Here is a 21,451-nt window from a genome sequence, read left to right as displayed (position 1 = left end):
CTTTTTCATCCCTTATTTCTCCCACCAGTTTTCTACTTCTTCTCCCCCTCCTCCTGGAGCCCCTATCGCAGGCCTTGTGCCTCAGTTTCCCTTTGCCATTTCCCCAGCACCAGGTGTTTCAATGGATTTCACCTGCTAGTATAGCTGGCAGAGAGTGACGTCACTAGTATGATGGCCTGTTGACGTCACTTGGCGCACTGGTTCTTAGGGGAGATGAAAGGATAAAGGGCTTGTGGACCGGAGGGAAGCCTTGACCCAATGGCCAGGGCTGGAAGTCAGGGTGGGTTTCAACGTTAGCTTGGACTTCTGTGCCTGGAGGGAAAAAAGGGGAAGACGGACTCGGGGAGCTAGTCCAGTGTCCTAGGGCACGGCGCACCCTACGCCCCTAAGAAGAGCGCGGGGGACGGCGGGGGTCACCAGGGGAATATCCCCAGGGTGTGGGAATACAGAGCGCACGCGCTTTGGAGCTCTGGCGCGTGAGCGCGAAAGGAGAATGGAAAGGATCCTAGGGAGGGGGACGTCTGCTTGGAATGTAGTTGCAAGGGATGGCCAAAGGGTTGAGAGTCAGAGGGAGGAGACGTTCGTTAACTACCCCGAGCCCGTTCGTCAGCCTCCCCCGAGAGGGGCGACGGCAGCGCGATCCAACTGCGCGCGCCGGCGCAGCGTCGTGACGTCACAGCGGCAGCGGCGGCCGTGGTTGGCGCAGGGTCTGGAGCTGCAAAGTGTGAATTACGCCGGGCTCGCGTTGGCGGCGGAGTGAAGTCAGGACGAGGGGGAGGGGAAGGCAAGAGAGGAGGGGGGGAGGAGGAGGAGGAGGAGGAGGACGGCGGCGGCGGCGGCGGCGGCGGCGGCGGCGGCTGCGGAGAAAGCCAGTCGCCTGTCCCGGAGCCTCGCACGCCCCTGGGTCTCGCCGCCGGCAGCAACGGTCTCTTCGCTCCCCCTGTGCTAAGCTCGCCCCCTCTCTTTTAAAGACCCTGCCTACCCCGGTTTTTTTTCTCCCCGGCCATCCGAGGACCCCGGGGCACCTCCCCCGGACTTTGCCGGTCGCTCTCAGCTCCACTCCCCCCTTCCCTCCTGACAATAGCGGGGCGCGCGTCGCTAACAGTCGCCGCCGCCGCGTCTTCCAGGGCGGGGGAAGAAGGGGGCGGTGGGGCTGGGGTGGGTGGCAGGGAGGGGAAGGGGGAGGCAGGGCCGGTCCCCGTCCCGGGGAGGCGTGAGTGCGGCTTTCCTTGCCGGGGTCCGCGCCTCCACCGCCGCCTTCACCTCCTCATCCTCTCCGGCGCTGCCCGGGTCCCCCCCGCCCGGCGGCTGCGGGGTTGCGGCGGTCCGGGGCCCTGCCGGGGAGCAGAGCGGCTGTATTCAATGGAAGTATGTTACCAGCTGCCGGTGCTGCCTCTGGACAGGCCGGTCCCTCAGCACGTCCTCAGCCGCCGAGGAGCCATCAGCTTCAGCTCCAGCTCGGCGCTCTTCGGCTGCCCCAACCCCCGGCAGCTCTCGCAGGTAACCGCCGCTGCCAGCGCGCCGGACGACCCTTCCCCGCCCGCCGTCCCGCGCCGGCCCCGGCCTCCGCCCCCTTCATTGTTTGGGGAGCTCCCCTTCTCTGACCGCCCCACCCCCCAAAACCAGCCTGTTGGTGCTGTCCTGGCCCCCTCCATCCGCAGGGGTGGCCCGCAGCTGCCTGCCTCCCCCAACCTCCCCATTTCCCCCAGCTACAGAGACACACACACACACACGCGCGCGCGCCTCCTCCCCAACCACATACACACCCCATTTTCCCCCAAACCCCACTTCACCCCAACCGCAAACACACGCTTGCCTTCTCCCATACCAACATACACATACATACACGCCTGCCACCCCACATCCCAGTTTCCCCCCCAAATACGTACCTCAATTTCTTCCTCTTCCCCACTATTTTCAGCCTACTAGATAAAGCCCCCTGGTGTTGACCCTCTGGTCTTCCCTCGGTCCCCAGAAGTTCTTGCCCCCTAGATAACAGCCACAAAGAACACCTGTCTCGTTATCTCTCGACCCTTCCCCATTCATCCCCCTGGTGTACCCCTCCGCCTAGGTTTTCTCCCCACACTCGAAGTTATGAAATTAATCTTCTCCCCTTTTAAGTGGGATGGGCCCTTGTACTGTGTCACTTTACACTGTTTCCTTTTTTTACCTAAAAAAAAAAAAATCAACCCTGGACAAAGCTTCCTCATTTTCTCTCCGCTCCTTTTGCCCCTTCAACTTCTTTGTACCTAGTTTGCAAAGAAAAAAAAAATGAAGCTTAGGTTTAAAAAATTATATTTATGTATATGTGTGTGTCTATATATGTGTGTATATATATGTATGTAGATATGACCAGGAATTTTAAGGGCAGTTCCCGCTTTTTGCTTTAAAACTTCTCTTTTAGAAGATAAGAGCAACTGATGAGACTTCAAACAGAACAGAGTTGTGTTCAGTGAATGCTCCAGTGCCAGTCATTGAGAATTTAGTTAGCAGTGGTCTAATGGTCACTTCGACAGTTAGTTTGGTTGTTTATGTTTTGTGATCAAGCCTGTCTTCTCCTTCTCTCTGTCTCCCCTTGCCCCCCTTAAAAAAAAGTGTATGTGTCTTTACTCCCTACATTCATAGTAAGCTCCTTTGAGGGGAGAGATTAAGCCTTTGTAACTCTTTGCTCATCTCAGGTGGTCAGTAGAAATTTCTTGAATTAATAAATGAATGGTTTCGTTGAAATACCTGCACAGAGAAAGTACTTAAGTTCCTAACTCCTAATCCTGTTCGTCATAGGATGGTACTGTGCTAATAAGGACTGAGTGGAAGTTACTGTAGCAATAAATGTCACTTTTCATAAACCATTTCATTAAAGAGTCAGTTGTGGTGTAGTACTGGAGTGTACTTGACAAACTATCACTGCTCAGAGTCTGTTTCCACATTTGTAAAATCGGGATGATGATGGTTATACTTCACAGGGTTATTGGGAGGGAGTTAAGATGTGTAAAAGCTTAAAGTGTTATGTGAATATCAGCTATTCTTATTCAGAAATAGCTGCTGAAAGTCAATGTCTTGTTCTTCTTGACTTCCTTAAAGTTCCCAAGTTGCAAAGTGTTGAATTTAACATGCCACTAAAATATATAGCTATTAGAAGTCTGTTACTTTTCCCTGCTTCTTCTAAAATAATATTTTGCTTTCACAAACCAGCAGGCACATGTTGACTTTAAAAACTGATTTTCATTTCAAGATAAAATCAAGAAAATAATCACTATAAGAGGGTAAAATCATTTGTGTTCCTTATGAAGACAAGGTATGAGAAGGGAAATCCCAAAGGGATTGAAGTAAGTAAAAGTGATCTCAGAGGTTTTTACCTGATGTTTTAATTAATCCAGAGAGACCAATTTTAAGTCCCACTACTTCTTAATTCATTTCCTAGTATTCATTTTAAAAGCATAGTGGAATTTTAAAAGCATAATGGAATTTTAAAAGCATGATGGTGGCAAACAAGAAGCAGATAGTAAACATGATGGAAATATGGTCTACTGACCTCAAAAGCTAGAAGTCTTTCTAACCTTGAAAGGAGCAGTTTGGGACTTTTGTAAATCTAGATATAAACTCTCCTAACTAAAACAACTACTTTTCCTTGGTTAGTTCTTTGCTCAGTGTTTACTGAGTTACTGAGTACTAATACATTTTTTGCTGTCTTTTGAGGGAGAGGAGTGGGATTGAAAGGAATAGGAGGACAGTGCCTTGTCACTGCTAACGCTTCATATTATGAGGAAGTATATACTGATGATATCTGTAGATTATATTTTCTTTATGTCCAAGTGCAACAAAAAATCTTTGCAAGGGCTAATAATGCAAGAAGGAAATGAATAATTCTCTGCTCTTGTTCAGAGCTCTGGAGAACGAAAAGATGGTTGCTAAAAAGTTATTTTTCTACTTATCCATAGTATTAATAAACTGTAGACATAATTTCTGTTTAGATTTGGTTGCACTTTTGAAGTGTTTATAAATGTAACTTTTTGAACCAACATAAATTTTTATAATTAGCATGTTCCTATTGCACAAAATTTGAAATGTTATCCTATTCATTAGCAGCTATTTTATCATTTTAATCATGTTAATGGTGTCATTGTTAGACATCAACCTCAAAATATTGCAACAGTGTCAAAATTAAGGTACCTCAAATCCATTGCTTATTTGTCATTTTCAGCTTTTTGAAACAGTGGCTGGGAGAGAGAAGGGAAACTTAAATAGGACGACATTTCTCACTCTGTTAAAACATAGTAATAGATGGTCATAATGATGACTCAGTTTGATAATGATGACCCAGAGTCAACAAGAAAAGGTTGTTAGGGGCACTGTGCTGTAAGTTAGAAAAGTGTGCAATATTTTTGAAAGATTTTGATATAAAATGGCCAAGATGTTTTAAATTTTATTCATTGTGCATGAGGAGGGATTTTCAGTTTGTTGACTTTGAATGTTATCTAGTCCAGCCCCCTCATTTTACAGGTTAAGAAACTGAGGCCTAGAGAAGTTAAGTGATCTGCCAGAGGTCACACAGGTAATTGGCAAAGATTGTCTTCTGGCTCATCCCACATGATCTGGAAAATTCGTTTGTGTGGAATACTTCCTCAGATATATCGGATACATGACATTTAAACTGTATTCGGTTTTTGTTATCACATAATATGCTACTTTTTTTTCAAATAATTAGTTTGAAGCTAAGTAGAGTCTTATGAAATAAATGAAAGAAGCATATATTTGATTATTAGATAAACATTTACAGGAGTAGTGGGTTTGAAGAATATTTGCATTGGAGTAGGAAATAATTTTTCTTGGTGAGTTTAAATTTTCTTGGTAGAATCAGAAATTAAATTTTACTTATGGTAAAAATTTTAGTCTATAGGAAATTTTAACGTAATGCTATTGTCTGATTCATAAGTTCAGCATTACCAGGTAATGTCTTAAACTTTTATTATTATTATTTAGTATTATCCCATTCATCAAGTACAACTTTGGGAACATTGTATAACTTTTTGGTTTAGTTATTTAATGAGTTGGAAAGTTGAAAGTTACAATGAATTTGAATTGTACAATCATTAAGTTTACATTCAGTTTTTCTTTCAGTAAAATTTATTGTAAATCTTCAGATTTGGCTTATATACTTCCTATAGAGGAACCTGAAAATTCTGTTTTGAGCTTTGAGTTTGTCTGCCATTCCTCCTCCTCCTCCTCCCTCCATCTCTTTTAGTGATGTTTTCTGTTTACATATTAGTCATTTCTGCATATGCTCTCCCTCAAAGAGAGGGAGTTAAGCAGGTATAGAGAGCATCCATATCTTTAAGTTTATGGGACATTCCAGATCTCCATGTTGAAGGGAGGAGAGTGTGTTTCATCACCTGAGATCAAAATTGGTCATTAAAATGAAGTGGATTCTCAGTGATTAGAGTATTCTTTTCATCTTAACTATTATAGTTGTTGTGCTGTTTTGTTTTTTCTGGTTCTGCTTATTTCACACCCTATCTGTATACGTAAGTCTTCCTGGGTTTCCCCAAATTACTCTTTATCTGTTGTTTTTGGGGTGTAATAATAATCCATCCCATTTATATACCACAGGATTTTTTTGTTGTTCGGGTTTTTTTTTGTCTTTTTTGGGGGGGGGGATTGAAGCAATCATGGTTAAGTGACTTGCCCAGGGTCACAGCTATTAAGTGTCAAGTGTCTGAGGCTGGGTTAAACTCAGGTCCTCCTGACTCTAGGGCTGATGTTCTGTCTACTGTGCCACCTACCTGCCCCTTGTATACCAGAGTTTGAATAGTCATTCCTTCTTCTGTGGTTGTCCATTATTTTTTTCTTTTTTTGCTCTAGGGTACCATTAGGAAGAGACTGTTTGCCTCTAGAATCATGCTGAATTATAAGGAGATGAAAGTGAGGACTCTTCCTGTCTTGCGTGCATGTGTGCAAACAGGGACATGTTTCTTCTCAGGACCCTTGTTCTTCACTTTTTGGATCATATGTAGAAATTCCTTAAATCTTAATTCAAATTCAAACAGTTTTTCAGTCACTGCTTCTGAGCGTGCCTTTAGTTTTCTTTCCGATACACGTTAAAGAGTAGTAAAATAGATTTTCAGCTAGTTTGAAGTATAGCTCTGGTTGTGTGGTATCTTTTTTAATTTATTAGTTTGAGTTAGATGCTGCTGGGCATAGTGGTAGAGTCCCTCTCCCAACCCCTTTCTTACAATGACAGAAGATCTAGATTAAAATGCCTCCTCTGACACATTGGCTATGTGACTGTGAGGAGTCATTTAATGGTGCTGTTCTCCATGTAAACTCTGTTAAGACTTCAAATTGGAAAGCAAGTGTCCTGCTACATTGGTAGAGAGCATTTCCTCACTGGTATCCACCAATGAAATCACAGGTCCTGTCCAAAAAAGAGGATGTTTTAAACAGCCTCTGTGGTTATGATTTAAGGTTTTCCAGGAAGGAACCACAGCACCCACCACCCACCCCCAAAACAAAAACCAACCCAAAACTCACGCTCTTCATTATTCAGTGAAGTTGCTGATGCCTGAAATTACTATGTTAATATATTACTTGGATTGCCCTCTCCTGCTATCCCTTTTAAAACTTCAAGAGCCCTAGAGAGATAAAACTATTAAGCCAGAGTTAGCCACCTATGGCTTGCAGGAAATTACCAGAGGTGACTTTTCTGTGTGAAGCAGTATGGTATAGAGATGACATATCTGAAAGTTTCTCTAAGGTGTGAGTAAATCTAGTTTTAACTTTGTGTGCTCAGCCACTGATAACAATTAACTGACATTGTTCAAAACACTTAAAAGTTTGCAAAGTAATTTGCATTTGTTATCAATCTTATTGGAGCTTTATAACTGGTCAGTGAGGGTAAGTACCAGAGGTGATACCTCTATTACAGATGAAGGAACTGTGTCAGAATTGGGATTTGAACCCTGGCCTTCCCGACTCCCAAGTCTCAACACCTTATCCAATAGACTTGTAGTTGCAGTGATGTAGCAGTGTCTTGGATTTATCAAAGGCTACTTTATTTGCTTCTTGATCACTTCCCAAGTCTTCTGCTGTTCAGGGAGAGATAAAACAAAGAAAACTATATTCCAGGGGTTCTCAACCTGTGGTCTGTGTACTTAGTTATTTTATATAACTATGTCAATATAATTGGTTTCCTTTGTATTCCCATGCATTTTACGTTATGCATTTAAATGGTGTGTTGATGCCTGAAATTGGAATGTATTAATATTGTTTGGATTGCCCGCTCCAGGTGTGCCTTTATATATTACTCAGATAAGGGTTCTGTAGGCTTCATGAGGCTGCCAGAGGGATCCATGACACCAAAAAAAAAATAAAGATTAAGAACTCCTGCTATTCAGAAATACAATATTAGCCAAAATGCTACAGCAGTGTATTCTAAAGATAATTTACTGACTAGAAAGTGTTTATAGTTTATAGTTTAACAGTAGGAATCCTGTAAACAAAATGAACCACATAAATTTTAAAAAAAGTGTTATCACTTGATCCTTGCAATAGTTGTTAGAAAAGCCTTTACCAAAATACAACATTCCATTATTAAATATGAAAAAAGCATAAGAATAACTGGATTTTTCCTTAATATGATAAATAGTATCTTTCTAAAACCAAGAGTTAGAGCATTATCTGTATTGGAGAAACATTAGTGAAGATCAGTTTAAGATCAGACATAAATGAAAGATGATCAATTTCAAACCTATTATTTGATAAAGGTCTAGAATATTAGATATACAATAAAATGAGAAACAACAGAAGCTACTGGTTTTTACTTTTAGAAATTCCCCATTGATTTGGGATATTTTGTGATACAGTACTTAAACTTGAATGACCTGACCTAGATGAGAAAATTTGAATTTTTATTATTTTATATAAGGTTAAAGATTTTACTTTTTCTTATGCAGTTTTCCCAAAAATGCTTTTCAAAAAAGGTATGTACATGTTTAGTGATATCTTTTTATCTAAAAACTTCTGACATAAAAATTTGAACTTGAGTATAAATAAAAGTTTTAGGATTTAAATGAAATAAAACAGATTGGGGAGGCTTACATCTGTCAAAGCAAAGTTGTTTTTAAATTTTATTTTTTTCCTCCTTGTCTCTAGATGGTCCCTGTTAATTGGATTTATATAGAACCTGGCTGTTCTCTCATAATTGTGAACCTGGTGTACTGCTCTTAATTTCAGTTTTACTGGGTCCTATCTGCCTGATTGTTGCTCCCTGCTTCCATCTGGTGGTGGGGATTTTCCTTGGTCTTCTGAAGTCAGTAAAAGACTTAGACAACAGAGGTTTGGAGTAGAAGGAATAGTTAAAATAGTACTGTCCTTAAGGAAGAGTCTTCAGTAAATCTTGAAACAATATCTAATTCTAAGCTATTTTTATTAGAAAAGAATGAACTCATATAAAATGTGTAAATTTATAGTATGATTAGTACTGAAAGGTTTGGATTCATGGTATTATTGGTGGGCACGCTCTGGCATTTGAGGTAACTGGTCTTAGTTGGTAGCTGGTCTTTCTTTGAGAGTTTTAATTGAATCAGAATGTATCACTTTGCAGTCAGCCAGGTTCTTAGCTAATTGTACAAGTCCTCAGATAATAAACTTGCCAGGGTATGCTCAAAACTTTGATAGGTTTATAGGACTTGGCCAAAGCTTTCAGTCTACTGGCACAGCCTTAGAACACTTGGATGATCCACATCACAATGAGGCATTGAAGAGGGACTTTACTGGAGGTATTGGGGTGATTATTGTCTTTAAAAAGCAATTTGAACTTCACAAAAAGATTATTTTGAAGTTCTTTTAAGTCACAATATTTCTTTAAATAGCAGAGTGTACCTAGTATTTTTTTGCATGCTTATAGATCATCAGCTATTTGATTAGGCCCAGGCTTGGATTGAGGAAGACCTACTGTTCAATTAGTTCCTGTTTCTTACACTTGGTAGTTATTCTGTGACCTTGGGCAAGTCACTTCTCCTCTTAGTGCATTAGGCATTTCTCACAAATTGGTTGCCTATTCAACAGCTAGACTTTTTATCATAGCAAAGAATTGAAAACAAAGTATGTATCAATGAATTTGAGGAACAGTTAAGCAAATAATACTATATGAATATTACTGTACCATAAGAAATGATGAATATGAATAATTCAGAGAAATGTGGGAAGACTTTTATGAACTGATGCTGAGTAAAATAAATGGCACCAGGAAAACAATATGCACAGTAAGAAACCTTGTAAACAAAACAATAAAATGAAATTAAACCCTGTAAATCATAATGGTCAATCTTAGGCCAAGGGAATAGTTTAAAAAATATTGCTTTCTAACCTCATTTTGTATTACACCCCTACCCCACCTCCAGCTCTGTGATCTAGCCAAACTAGTCTTTCTTATCCTTATATATAACATTTCATGTGCCTTTTCTGTGCCTTTGTGTTGACTATTCCCTGTACCTGGGATGTATTCCTTCCTCCCTTCTACCTCATAGAACCCCTGTCTTCTTTCAAGATGCAGTTCAAGATTCACTTTGTATATTACCTTCTAAGTGAGGATTTCTTGACTCCTTCAAATGCAAATGTCCATCCTCCTGTATTCTACTTTGTATTCTCATTGTTCTGTATTTCTTTATATTTGGTGTATGTGTATAAAAATACCCACTTTTGTGTACAACTTTTCTCTCTCTCATCAACACAATGACCAACCACAGTTCCAGAGCACCCTTGATGAAACAGTGCTAGCCACCTCTTGATAGAGATGTGATGGACTCAGTTGCAGATTGAGACATAGTTTTGGTTATGGCCAATGCAGGAATTTGTTTTGACTATATATGTTTGTAATAGGGGTTTTATTTTTTCTTACTTTCTCAGTGTGTGGAGAGATATGGAGGAGAAGAAGGTGGATGTTTGTTTAAAAAATAATAAAATTTAATTAAAAAAATTAAAAATGGGTGTAGCTAGGTGGAACAGTGAATATAGAACTGGCTCCTGGATTCAGGAGGACCTGAGTTCAAATGTGGCCTCAGACACTAGATGTGTGACCCTGGCAAGTCACTTAACCCCATTGCCTCCTCTCCCCCTCCAAAAAAAAAGACCCCAACAAATAACAAAAAATAAAATTAAAATATGGGTCTTTGTTTTAGAGAAAAGTTTGAGTTCATTGATCTTTACAGTTTGCCAAAGTCGATTCAGTCATCTCCTTCTGCTCCTCCACCCACCTTTTCTCTCTCTGTGCTTAGGTATACACACTTAATTGTCTCTCCTGTTAGAATGGAAACTCTTTGCAAGTGAGGGTTTAATTATTTTTGTATCTTAAGCACCTAATTGTTTTATTAATTGTATTTGTATCCTAAGTGCCTGGCATATATTAGGTGCTTAATAAATAGTTGTTGGTTGATTCTCTCTTCATTCGTTGCAGAGATGGGGAAAAGGGGGTTCTATGGGTGTAGAATGTTGCATATACTGTCAAATATGGGTGATGTGTTAGTTTTGCTGAATTATTTTTTAAAATCTTTGTTACAAGGAAGCTGGTTAATTCAAGGAGGCTATATATAGAAAAATTTGATGGAAGAAACAAAAGATACAAAATTTAAAAAGTAAATCGTAGGGGGCATTCCAGGAGTGGGGTAGAGGGAGATTTAATTTAGCCAAGCTAAATTGGCTTTGGCAAATTACAAAGTTCATGTTTCTCTCTGAAACAAAGACCCACATTTTTATTTTTTAAATTAATAACCACCTTTTCTACCTCCACCCCCTTGCACATATTGAGAAAGCAAGCAAAATAAAACTCCTATTACAAACATGTATAGTCAAGCAAAACAAAATCTCGCATTGACCATGTACAAAAAAAAATACGGCTCAATCTGCATTCTGAGTCTATCACATCTCTATCAAGAGGTAAGTAACATGCTTTATCATGAATCCTCTGCAGTTGTGGTTGGTTTGTGTTGACCAGAGTTCCTAACTCTTTCAAAGTAACATATCTTTACAAAATTATTTTTGTACAAATTATTCTCCTGGTCCTTCTTACTTCACTCCGCATCTGTTTCTACAAGTCTTCCCAGGTTTCTCTGAACCATACCCTTCATCATTTCACATGAGATAATATTTACAAAGCAATTATCACAGTGCCTAGCGCACAGTAGGTACTAAATTAAGATTTATTCCCTTCTCCTATGTCTTACAGAACAATCATATTCTATCATATTTACATACCATAGCTCATTATGCCATTCCCTGTTCTTTGCCACCACAAAAAAAATTGCTATAAATATTTTTGCACGTATGGGTCTTTAATTTCATTGGGATGTAAACTTACTGTTGGTATCACTGGGACAAAGGGCCATTGTTTAATAGCATTTAGGATATAGTTTCAAATTGCTTTCCTAATTGGCTGGATTAGTTCACAGCCTCTACCAACAGTGCATTAATGTACCTGTTTTCCCATTAGCTCCTCCAGCATTTGCCTTTTTCTATTTCTGTCTGCTTTGCCAATCTGATGGGTGTAAGGTAGAACCTCAGAGTTGATTTATTTGCATTTATTAGTGATTTAGAGCATTTTTATTAAAATATTAATAGCTTAAATTTCTTTGAAAACTTCCTTTTCATTTCCTTTGACCATGTATCAGTTGGAGAACGACTCTTATTTTTATAAATTTGACTCCGGGCCCTATATATTTTAGAAACGATATCTTTATCAGAGAAACTCATTACAAAGATTTTTCCCCCACTTTCCAGCTTTTCTAATTTTAGCTACATCGGTTTTGTGCAAAAACTGAAATTTTATGTCATCAGAATTTTCTGTCTTACTGTGATTCTTTTTCTTTTGATCATAAATTCTTCCCCTGTCTATAGCTCTGACAGATAATTTCTTTCTTCCGTAATTTGTGATGCTACCCTTTATGTCTATCCCTCCACCCATTTGGAGCTTATTTGCCAAACTTTTTTCTAGTTTTCCTCACAATTTTTGTCAAATACTGTCAGTTTTACTGTAATGGGATATTAAACTCGCTATGCTGTGCAAAATCAAGAAATATAAACTATAGGACTTATGTGGAAAACAGAGTTGAGACAACACTCAAAAACTTTCGTTGGTGACACACACAAAAGATAAGGACTTAATAAAAATGGTAATACAATTTTGTACATGGTAAATAGCCATGTGAAGAAATGCATAAATACTATAATACATAGTGGTAATTGGCCTGAGTCTCTGGTATCCGAGGGGGCTTGGGTTAGCATTGGGGGCCTGGGTTAGCATTAGGGGCTGGGGCCATGGTTGGGAGTGGGGGGAAGGAGGAAGGTGTGAAGACCAGCTCCTCTGCTCACAGTTCCTACTGCACCAAAAGATATAAAAATGGTACTTTACCTCTAAAAAGACCTAAAGTGAATTTGTGGTAGAAGGGGGTTTCAGAAGGATTGTAGCCTGTAAATTATTGTGAAGTAATGCAGTTTTCTGCATTTTTGTTCTCTCTCAAAATGAAATCTAGCATAGTAAGCAAAAAAAATTGCATTATGTTCATACTGGTCCCTAATCAATCAAGTTAGAACAAATTCAAGTTTTCTTTTTTTAAAATTATTTTAATTAATTAATTTATTTTTAATTTTCAACATTCACTTCACAAGATTTTTGAGTTCCAAATTTTCTCCCCATCTCTCCCATCCCCATACTCCAAGGCATACATTCTGATTATCCCTTCCCCCCATTTGCTCTCCCTCCCTTCTATCACCCCCATTCCCCTTCTGTCTTCCTGTAGGGCAAGATAAAATTTCTATACCCCATTGCCTGTGTATCTTATTTCCCAGTTGCATGTAAAAACTATTTTTGACATTTGTTTTTAAAACTTTTGAGTTCCAAATTTTCTCTCTTCCTCCCACCCCACCCATCCTCATTGAGAAGGCAAGCGATTCAGAAGAGGTTGTACATATGTAGTCATGCCCAACACTTCCATAATAGTCATGTTGTGAAAGACTAACTATATTTCCCTCCATCCTATCTCGCCCCCTGTTTATTCTATTCTCTCCTTTGACCCTGTCCCTCCTCAAAAGTGTTTGCTCGTGATTACCCCCACCCCTAATCTGCCTCCCTTCTGTCATTCCCTCTCTCTCATTCCCTTCCACCCTACTTTCCTGTAAGGTAAGATAGAATTCCCTCCTTAAGCCAAATCCAATGAGAGTAAGGTTTACTCATTCCCTCTCACCTGCCCCCTCCTCCCTTGTACTGTAAAAGCTTTTTATTAGTCTTTTATGTGAGATAATTTACCCCATTCTACCTTTCCCTTTCTCCTTCTTCCAGTATGTTCTTCTCTCACCCCTTAGTTTTTATTTTTAGATATCATCCCTTCATATTCAACTTACCCTGTGCCCTCACCCTCTCTCTCCCTCCTTCCGTGTGTGTGTGTGTGTGTGTGTGTGTGTGTGTGTGTGTGTGTGTGTGTATGTATGTATGTATGTTCCCTCCAAGTTCCCTAATACTGAGAAAGGTCTCATGAGTTACAGATATCATCTTTTTTTTTTTTGAGGGGGAAGGCAGGGCAGTTGGGGTTAAGTGACTTGCCCAAGGTCACATGGCTAGTAAATGTGTCAAGTGTCTCGATGCCAAATTTGAACTCAGGTTCTCCTGACTCCAGGGCTGGTGCTCTACTCACTGTGCCACTTAGCTGTCCCACAAATATTATCTTTCCATGTAGGAATTTAAACAGTTCAACTTTAATAAGTCTCTTATGATTTCTGTTTTCTATTTACCTTTTCATACTACTCTTGAGTCTTGTATTTGAAAGCCATATTTTCTATTCAGCTCTGGTTTTTTCATTAAGAATGCTTGAAAGTCCTCTTTTTCATTGAATGTCCATTTTTTCCCCTGAAGGATTATATTCAGTTTTGCTGGGTAGGTGATTCTTGGTTTAAATCCTAGCTCCTTTGACCTCTGGAATATCATATTCCAAGCCCTCCAATCCCTTAATGTAGAAACTGCTAAATTTTGTGTTAACCTGATTGTGTTTCCACAATACTCAACTTGTTTCTTTCTGGCTGCTTGCAATATTTTCTCCTTGACCTGGGAACTCTGGAATTTGGCTATAGTATTTCTGGGAGTTTTCATTTTGGTATCACTTTCAGGAGGTGATTGGTAGATTCTTTCAATTTGTTTTACCCTCTGGTTCTAGACTATCAGAGCAGTTTTCCTTGATAGTTTTTTGAAAGATGATATCTAGGCTCTTTTTTTGATCATGGCTTTCAGGCAGTGCAATAATTTTAAAATTCTCTCTCCTGGATCTGTTTTCCAGGTCAGTTGTTTTTCCACTGAGATATTTCACGTTGTCTTCTATTTTTTCATTCTTTTGGTTTTGTTTTATAATTTCTTAATTTCTCATAAAGTCATTACCTTCCATTTGCTAGGAATTATTTTCTTCAGTGAGCTTTTGGAACTCCTTTTCCATTTGGCCAATTCTGCTTTTTAAGGCCTTTTTCTCCTCATTGGCTTTTTGGACTTCTTTTGTTATTTGGGTTTATTTTTAAGGTGTTATTTTCTTCGCTGTTTTTTGGGGGTCTCCTTTAGTAAGCTGTTGACTTGTTTTTCATGATTGTCTTGCATCACTCTCATTTCTCTTGCCAGTTTTTCCAATCCCCCTCTGATCAGTTGCTAGATCCTCCCCACTGTCTGTGGGCCAAGAGCTTTGGAAGCAGCCACTGCCACTCCCAACACTGCCCCACGTCTGGGGCCAGACTGTGCTCCTCCCTTACCCAGGTGCAACAGACCTTTCCTACTGACCTTCTGAGTTATCTTTGGCATTTATGTGTTGAGAAGTCTAGCCATAGCTGCCAGTGATTCAATCCCCTGAGGTCTGCTCAGGGTTTGCTGGGGCCTGGTCTGTGCTGGCGTGTTTTGCCCTTAGACAGCACTCATCTCCTACCCCAGTGCAGCAGACCCTTCCTGTCGACCTTCCAGGTTGTCTTGGGCTGGAAATTTGTTTTAGTCTCATTTTGTGGGTTCTGCTGCTCTAGAATTTGTTTAGAGTGATTTTTATAGGTATCTGGAGGGGTTTGGGGAATAGCTCAAGCCAGTCCCTGCTTCTACTCACCCATCTTGGCTCTGCCCCCCCATTCAAGTTTTCAAAACAAGTCAGCAAAGCTGACTATAGTGAGTTCTTGCCCTAATAGCTGGAATCTTTGGGTTAATCAAATGCTAGGCCAGTGTACTCATTTGTTCTATATATTATATTACTTACTCTGTTCTACTGATTATTCCTTTTGTATTTCTTAACTCTTATCAAATTATTTTTGATGATTACACCTTTGTAGCATAGTTTGAGATTTGGTACTGTTAGATCCCCTTCCTTCCCACTTTTTTTTCATTGATTCTCTTGAGGTTCTTGCCTTTGTTGTTTTGTCTAACTGTATAAAGTAATCTGGTATTGCGTGGAATAAGTAAATTAATTTAGGGAGTACTATTATTTTTATTAAATTGACTTGGCCTGCCCATGAGCAAATAATGTTTTTCCAATAACTTGTCTGTCTTGATTTGTGTAAGAGTGTTTTGAATTTGTATTTATATGATTCCTGTGTTTGTCTTGCAAGTAGATTCCCAAATAGTTTATATTTTCCATAGTTATTTTGTACAGAATTTCTTTTTCTGCTGCATTTTTTGGTAATATACAAAAATGCTTATTATTTATGTGGGTTTCTTTCACATCCTGCCACTTTGTTAAAGGTGTTAATTGTTTTAGTTAGTTTTTAAAGTTGATTTTCTAGGGTCCTTTATGGAAAAAAACCATTATGTCATCTGAAAAAAAGTGTTAATTTTATTTCTTCTTTGCCTATGCTTAGTCCCTCTGTTTCTTTTCTTTTCTTATTGATATAGCTAGCATTTTTCACCCTCTATTGAATATATGGATATCCTCAATATCCGTAAGACCCTTGATCATTGGAAAACCCTCCATTCTCATTATAGATAATGCTGGCACTTAGTTTTACATAGTTTCCATTATATGATAAATAGTATCTATCTAAAACAACATGCATATAGCACCTATTATGTGCCAGAACCTATGCTAAGGGCTTTAAAAATATCTGCTTTGTTCCTCACAACAACTCTAACACATAGGTGCTATTATTATCCCCATTTTATATTTGAGGAAGCAGAGGCTGATAGAGGTTGAGTTAATTGCCCAGAGTCACACAATTAGTAACCCACATTGCTGTATTTTCTAGTGTTTTTAACAGGATTGGGTATAACATCTTGTCAAAAGCTTTTTCTTAATCTTAATCTTAATCTTAATAAAACACGTAATCGTGTTTTATATTGTTCTAATTATTAATATATTCATTTATGTTTACAGTTTTCCTAATAATGAACCAGACTTATATTCCTGCTGTAAATCCAATCTGGTCATAGTATATATTTGTGATATATTTTGGTAGTCTCCTCGCTCATTGTTTTTTTTTTAAGTGCATTAATATTAATTACAGATTATCGGTCTAGAGTTTTCTTTCTCTAGTTTGACTATTCCTAGTTAGACTGTATTTGCATCATAGAGGAGCTCTTTTTTCCAATTTTTTCCCCAACTGTTTATGTAGAATTGTGTAGAAGTAATTTTTCTTTGTTGGTAGAACTTACTTGTAAATCCATCTGGTTTTTTTCTTTGAGGATTTATGGCTTGTTTAATTTATTTTAAAAGTTTTTTTTAAAAGTCTCATTTCTCATTCTATTAATCTGGGCGTTTCATTTTTTTTTTGTAAATATTCATCCATTTCATTTAGAATTTTATCTGTATATAGTTAGGTGGGATAGTTCCTAATAGCTTCTCTATTTCTTCATTTGTTGTGAATTTATCTTTTTCATTTGGACACTTGTAATTTGGTTTTCTTTTTTCAATCACATTACCTTAGTGGTTTTATTTATTAATTTTTTAAAAAATATTCTTTGCTTTCAGTTTTATTAACCACTTTGATTTTTAGAATTTCTATTCTGGTATTTATTTTGAGGGGGTTTGATTTTTTTTGTTTTCTAGTTTTTTTAGGTGCATAATTAATTGATCTACATTTTCTCTTTTATCGGTAAAAGTGTTTAGAAATATAAATTGTCCTCCATGGACTTCTTTGGCTGCACCCCCTCCCCCATCTAAATTTTGGCATATTGTTTCATTTTTGTCATTATCTTTGATGAAATTGATAGTTTTTATAATTTGCTGTTTGACTCACCCATTCTAAAATTTAAGATTAAGGTATTTCATCTCCAATTCATTTATGATAATTTCTTCAATGGTTTTTTTGTTGAATATACATTGTGGTCTGTAAAATAATGCATTTTTGTTATTTGTACTTTTCTGTACTTATTTGTGAGGTTTTAAGCCCTAATAGTCAGTTTTAATGAAGTTGCCATACGTAGCTTAGAAATTTGTATGCTCTATTTCCATTCAGTAATCTTCAAATTTTTGTCATGTTCAACTTTCCTAAAATTCTGTTTAGGTACTTCACTTCTTTTGTTCGTTAGTTTGTTTTTTGGGTTAGATTAAATCTAGGTCTGGGAGGTGTACATTCTCCATTAATGTACTTTTACTGTCTATTTCTTTTTGTAACTCTTAACTGTGCTCCTTTAAGCATTTAGATGTTAGACTAGTTGGTGCATATATGTTTAATATTAATAATGAGTCGTTGTCAGTGGTACCTATCAGCAGAATGTAATTTTCCTGTTTATCTCTTTTAATTAAGTCTATTTATGCTCTCACTTTGTTGAACATCATCATTGTTACCCTTGCTTTTTTTTTTACTTCCATTGAAGCATAATAGAATTTATACTCATCACTTTTTTAAATTGTGGTTTTTTTTCTTTTTGCACTCTTTCTTGTAAAACAACAGTATTGGATTCTGGTCTCAAATCCATTCTGCTATCCTCTTCCATTTTATGAGTGAGTTTATCCCATTCACATCACAGTTATGGTTGTTAATTGCCTATTTCCCTATATCCTATTCTCTTATACTTTTCCTTCTTTGTTTCTCACTCCTTTATGAAGAAGTTTTGGTTGATGAGAGGGAGTGAGATGATCTCAGCACTGGTGCTCTAGGTTTGGTATAATCTGCTTCATCTCCCCCCACCCCCCAATCCATTGCCCCAAAATAAGTCCTTATCCTTTTCTTTTAAGCTGTTCTTTGAAATCCATCTTCCTTGGTTTATTTTGTGTAAGACTAATCTCTCTCTTAATCTACCCTCCCTCTTTTTCTCCGTTTTCCTCTTTACCTGTTGAGTGAAATGTTTTTCTGTATCCAGTTGTTATGTGTGTTTATATCCTTTTCTTCTTTGACCAGTTAAGATGAGAATAAGATTCAAGTGTCAGTTGTTCCCTACCCCACCCCCATTTGTGTAATCTTCTATTTGAACACACCAGTTACTTGAAACAATTTTTCTCCTCTTTCTTCTCACTTGCATCCCCCCTCCCCCCATTCCTCTTCCTTTCCCTTTTAGGATCATCAGAACATTACAAATCCACTCCCAGACTCTTAATTAATTAGAATCCCTCTATGGCCTCTGATGATAGTAGATTATAGTGAGAGGATACAGCTATCATCTTCCTGTATTAGAGTATAAACAGTTGATCCTTATTTAGTCCCTTATGATTACTTGCTCATGTTACCTTTCTGTGTTTCTCTTTACTAACTTGTGTTTGTATTTCAAAGTTTATACTCAACTCTAGTTTTTTCATCAAAATTCTATTTTCTTTTTGCCCTCTGGTTTGAAGAGATCAGGTGGTTTTATGATTTCTTGAAATATGATTTCAAGGCCCCCCTTTTTTGGTCATGGATTTCAGATAGTCCAGTGATTCTAAAATTATCTTTCCTTGATCTTTTTTTCCTAGTCAGTTATTTTTGCTTGGCAGCTAGGTGGTACAGTGAATTACTGGGCCTGGAGTCAGGAAGGCCTGAGTTAAAATCTGGCCTCAAACACTCATTAGCTGTGTGACCCTAGGGAAGTCACTTTCCTTCTATTTGTCGCAGTTTCTTCAACTTTAAAATGGGGATAATAAGAGTTGTTGTAAGGATCCAATTAGATAATATTTGTTAATGGCATGTAGTGCCATACCTCACATTTTTTTCCTATTTTTTCCATCTTTTGACTTTATCTTCATATTTCTTGATTCATGAAGTTATTAGCTTCTATTTGGTCCATTTTGATTTTCAAGGAGTTTGTTTCTTGGGTCAGGTAAACTCTTGTTGTCAGCTGTTAATTCTCTTAACAGATCTTTCGTCAATAGCTCTAATTTCTTTTCCCATTTTTTTCTCTTGCTCTCAATTGATTTTAAAAATCATTTTAAAGCTCCTTGTAATAATTTTTTCTTTCATCTCATTAGGAATTCTACTTGAATTTGTGCCTAAGCTGTGGGGTTTTGGAGGGGGGGATGCTTTTTTTTTTAGATGATTTGGACTGTTTTTTTTTTCTTTTAGATTTATGTCTTGATTGTAGCTGTCACCACAATAGATAATAATAATAATAATTTTTGTGGAAGAATTTTTTGTTTGTTTACTCAGATTGTATCCTAAAATGTTAAGACTTTGTGCTTTGCATACTTCTGGGGGAAATATCTGGGCTAACCCTCTTGGGTCCTTTTGTTGCTTTCATGGGGTCTGGAGCATTATGTTATTCTAGATCTCAGGATTAGCTCAGACTGGAGAACCACAAGCTTTCAGTGTTTTAATCCAGAGCAAAGTCTGAATACTACCTTCCTGATCTGAGCTATTTAAGTTCTTGACCTGAGTTTGGGTCTCTGCAACAAACACTCTTGTTAACTTGGCTCTGCTTGGAAATTCCGGTAAACAGCTGCTGGGTTCAGCTGTCAGCCACCTAGAAAGCTCTGAAGCTTCAGAGTAACCGAACTGCTTTGGTCCTGAATTCCTGCCAATGTTATCCTGTTGCAGGCTTTAGACTGGACTGGAAGCCTAAAGTGAGATCCCATTCAGCTCCTGGGGTCAGAGATACCCAATTGCTGTTTACTTTTTTTTTTAAATTTAAATAAAGTTTTAGTGATGACTTCTGGTTTTTTTTTTTTCATTATCCCAAGTATATCTCACTGGTCCCTGAAACACTAGAAGATCTATTCCATTTATATTCATTTGTTCTTTTAGTTTCATTTACAGTTGCTGTCAGGATGATCTGGCTTAGCTATTTCTCACACCAACTTCTCTGATGATGCTTTTTCCCTTTATAACTGCTGTTCACTTATTTATGAGGTGATATGGCAGGGCAGCAGTTCTCTGCTAATGTGGTCTGAGATTCTGCTGGGATCTTTTCAAGGGGTCTGTGAAGTCAAAACTATTTTCATAATAATAATGTCAAGTGTTTTAATTTCTAACATGGTAAATATTGATAGATATAAAGGTCTTTGGGTAGTCCTCAATAATTTTTAATAGGAGTTCTGAGAGGAGAAGCTTGATGGCTCAGTGGATAGTGTACTGGGCCTGAAGTCAGGAAGATCTGATTTCACATCTGGCCTCAGACACTTCACTATGTGACCTTGGGCAAGTAAACTCAACTTCTGTTTGTCTAGGAGGCAGGTAGGTGGTTCAGTGGAGAGAGTGCTGGGCCTGTAGTCAGGAAAACCTGTGTTCACATCTGGCTTCAGACACTAGTTATGTGACCCTGGGCAAGTCACTTAACTTTGCCTCCTCCAAAAAAAAAAAAAAAAAGAAAACCTCATGGACAGTATGGTCCACGAGGTTACAAAGAGTTAGACTTGACTAAACAACAAGAAGAGTTCTGAGACCAAAAAGTTTGAGAACTACCATGATAGGGTATAGTCTTTCTCCATCTTATTTCATGCTTCTTTTTTTTTTTTTAACAAATTACTTTCTAGTTGATAATACTTTTTGCTGCTATATCTCTTTGCTTGGCAAGGAGATGGAATGTTTGGGTGCAAAAGTTTCTGGGCTCTTTCTGCCTCCTTGTGGTGACTGTTCAACTTCTCCAAGTAATAGTGATAATGGCTGTCTTTGTTTTTGTATTCTTTTGGAATTAAAAAACTTACCTGAAGCAGCTCCAACCTAACCTATTTAATCAAACACGTTGTCAGATTCTCATCTTTAGCCTTTTTTTCCCTCTAATTTGATAATGATTTGAATTTTGCTAAAAACCTCTAGACTGTGGAAAGGCAGCTGATTAACCAAAATACAGAATTTTAGAGGTATAAGGAATCTCAGTCATTAGAAATGACTCACATTTATAACCACTTATTTGATATTTGTTAAGATAATGGTTGCGGTTTTAATGACCGTTTAATATCTTCTGACTATTCTTGAGGAAAATATTAATGATATTCAGGCATGAAGCTTCTGAGTAGTTTTAAGCCTGTGGCCTATTTTGTTTCTCAATCCTAAACCATGTTTTGCATAATTTTTAAATGAATTTTGTGCCCAACTCTAAAATGAAGTTGCC

At 38.3% G+C, this 21,451-nt stretch overlaps 1 protein-coding gene across 1 annotated transcript in view; it reads left to right on the top strand.

The window, feature by feature from the left end:
* The first annotated feature begins 1,146 nt into the window (after nucleotides 1-1,146).
* The window catches only part of PDE7A (phosphodiesterase 7A), a 153,307-nt gene continuing 133,002 nt past the window's right edge, over nucleotides 1,147-21,451 (top strand). The window contains exon 1 of the mRNA XM_036742304.1: nucleotides 1,147-1,500. Coding sequence (XP_036598199.1) covers nucleotides 1,363-1,500 — 138 coding nt within the window. The 5' untranslated portion in view covers nucleotides 1,147-1,362. The remainder of the gene's footprint in view (nucleotides 1,501-21,451) is intronic.

Source organism: Trichosurus vulpecula, chromosome 1 (assembly GCF_011100635.1).
Source record: "Trichosurus vulpecula isolate mTriVul1 chromosome 1, mTriVul1.pri, whole genome shotgun sequence".
NCBI classification, from domain to species: Eukaryota; Metazoa; Chordata; class Mammalia; order Diprotodontia; family Phalangeridae; genus Trichosurus; species Trichosurus vulpecula.
Note: the sequence above shows the minus strand (reverse complement) of the source record. Positions and strands in the feature narration are given on the sequence as shown.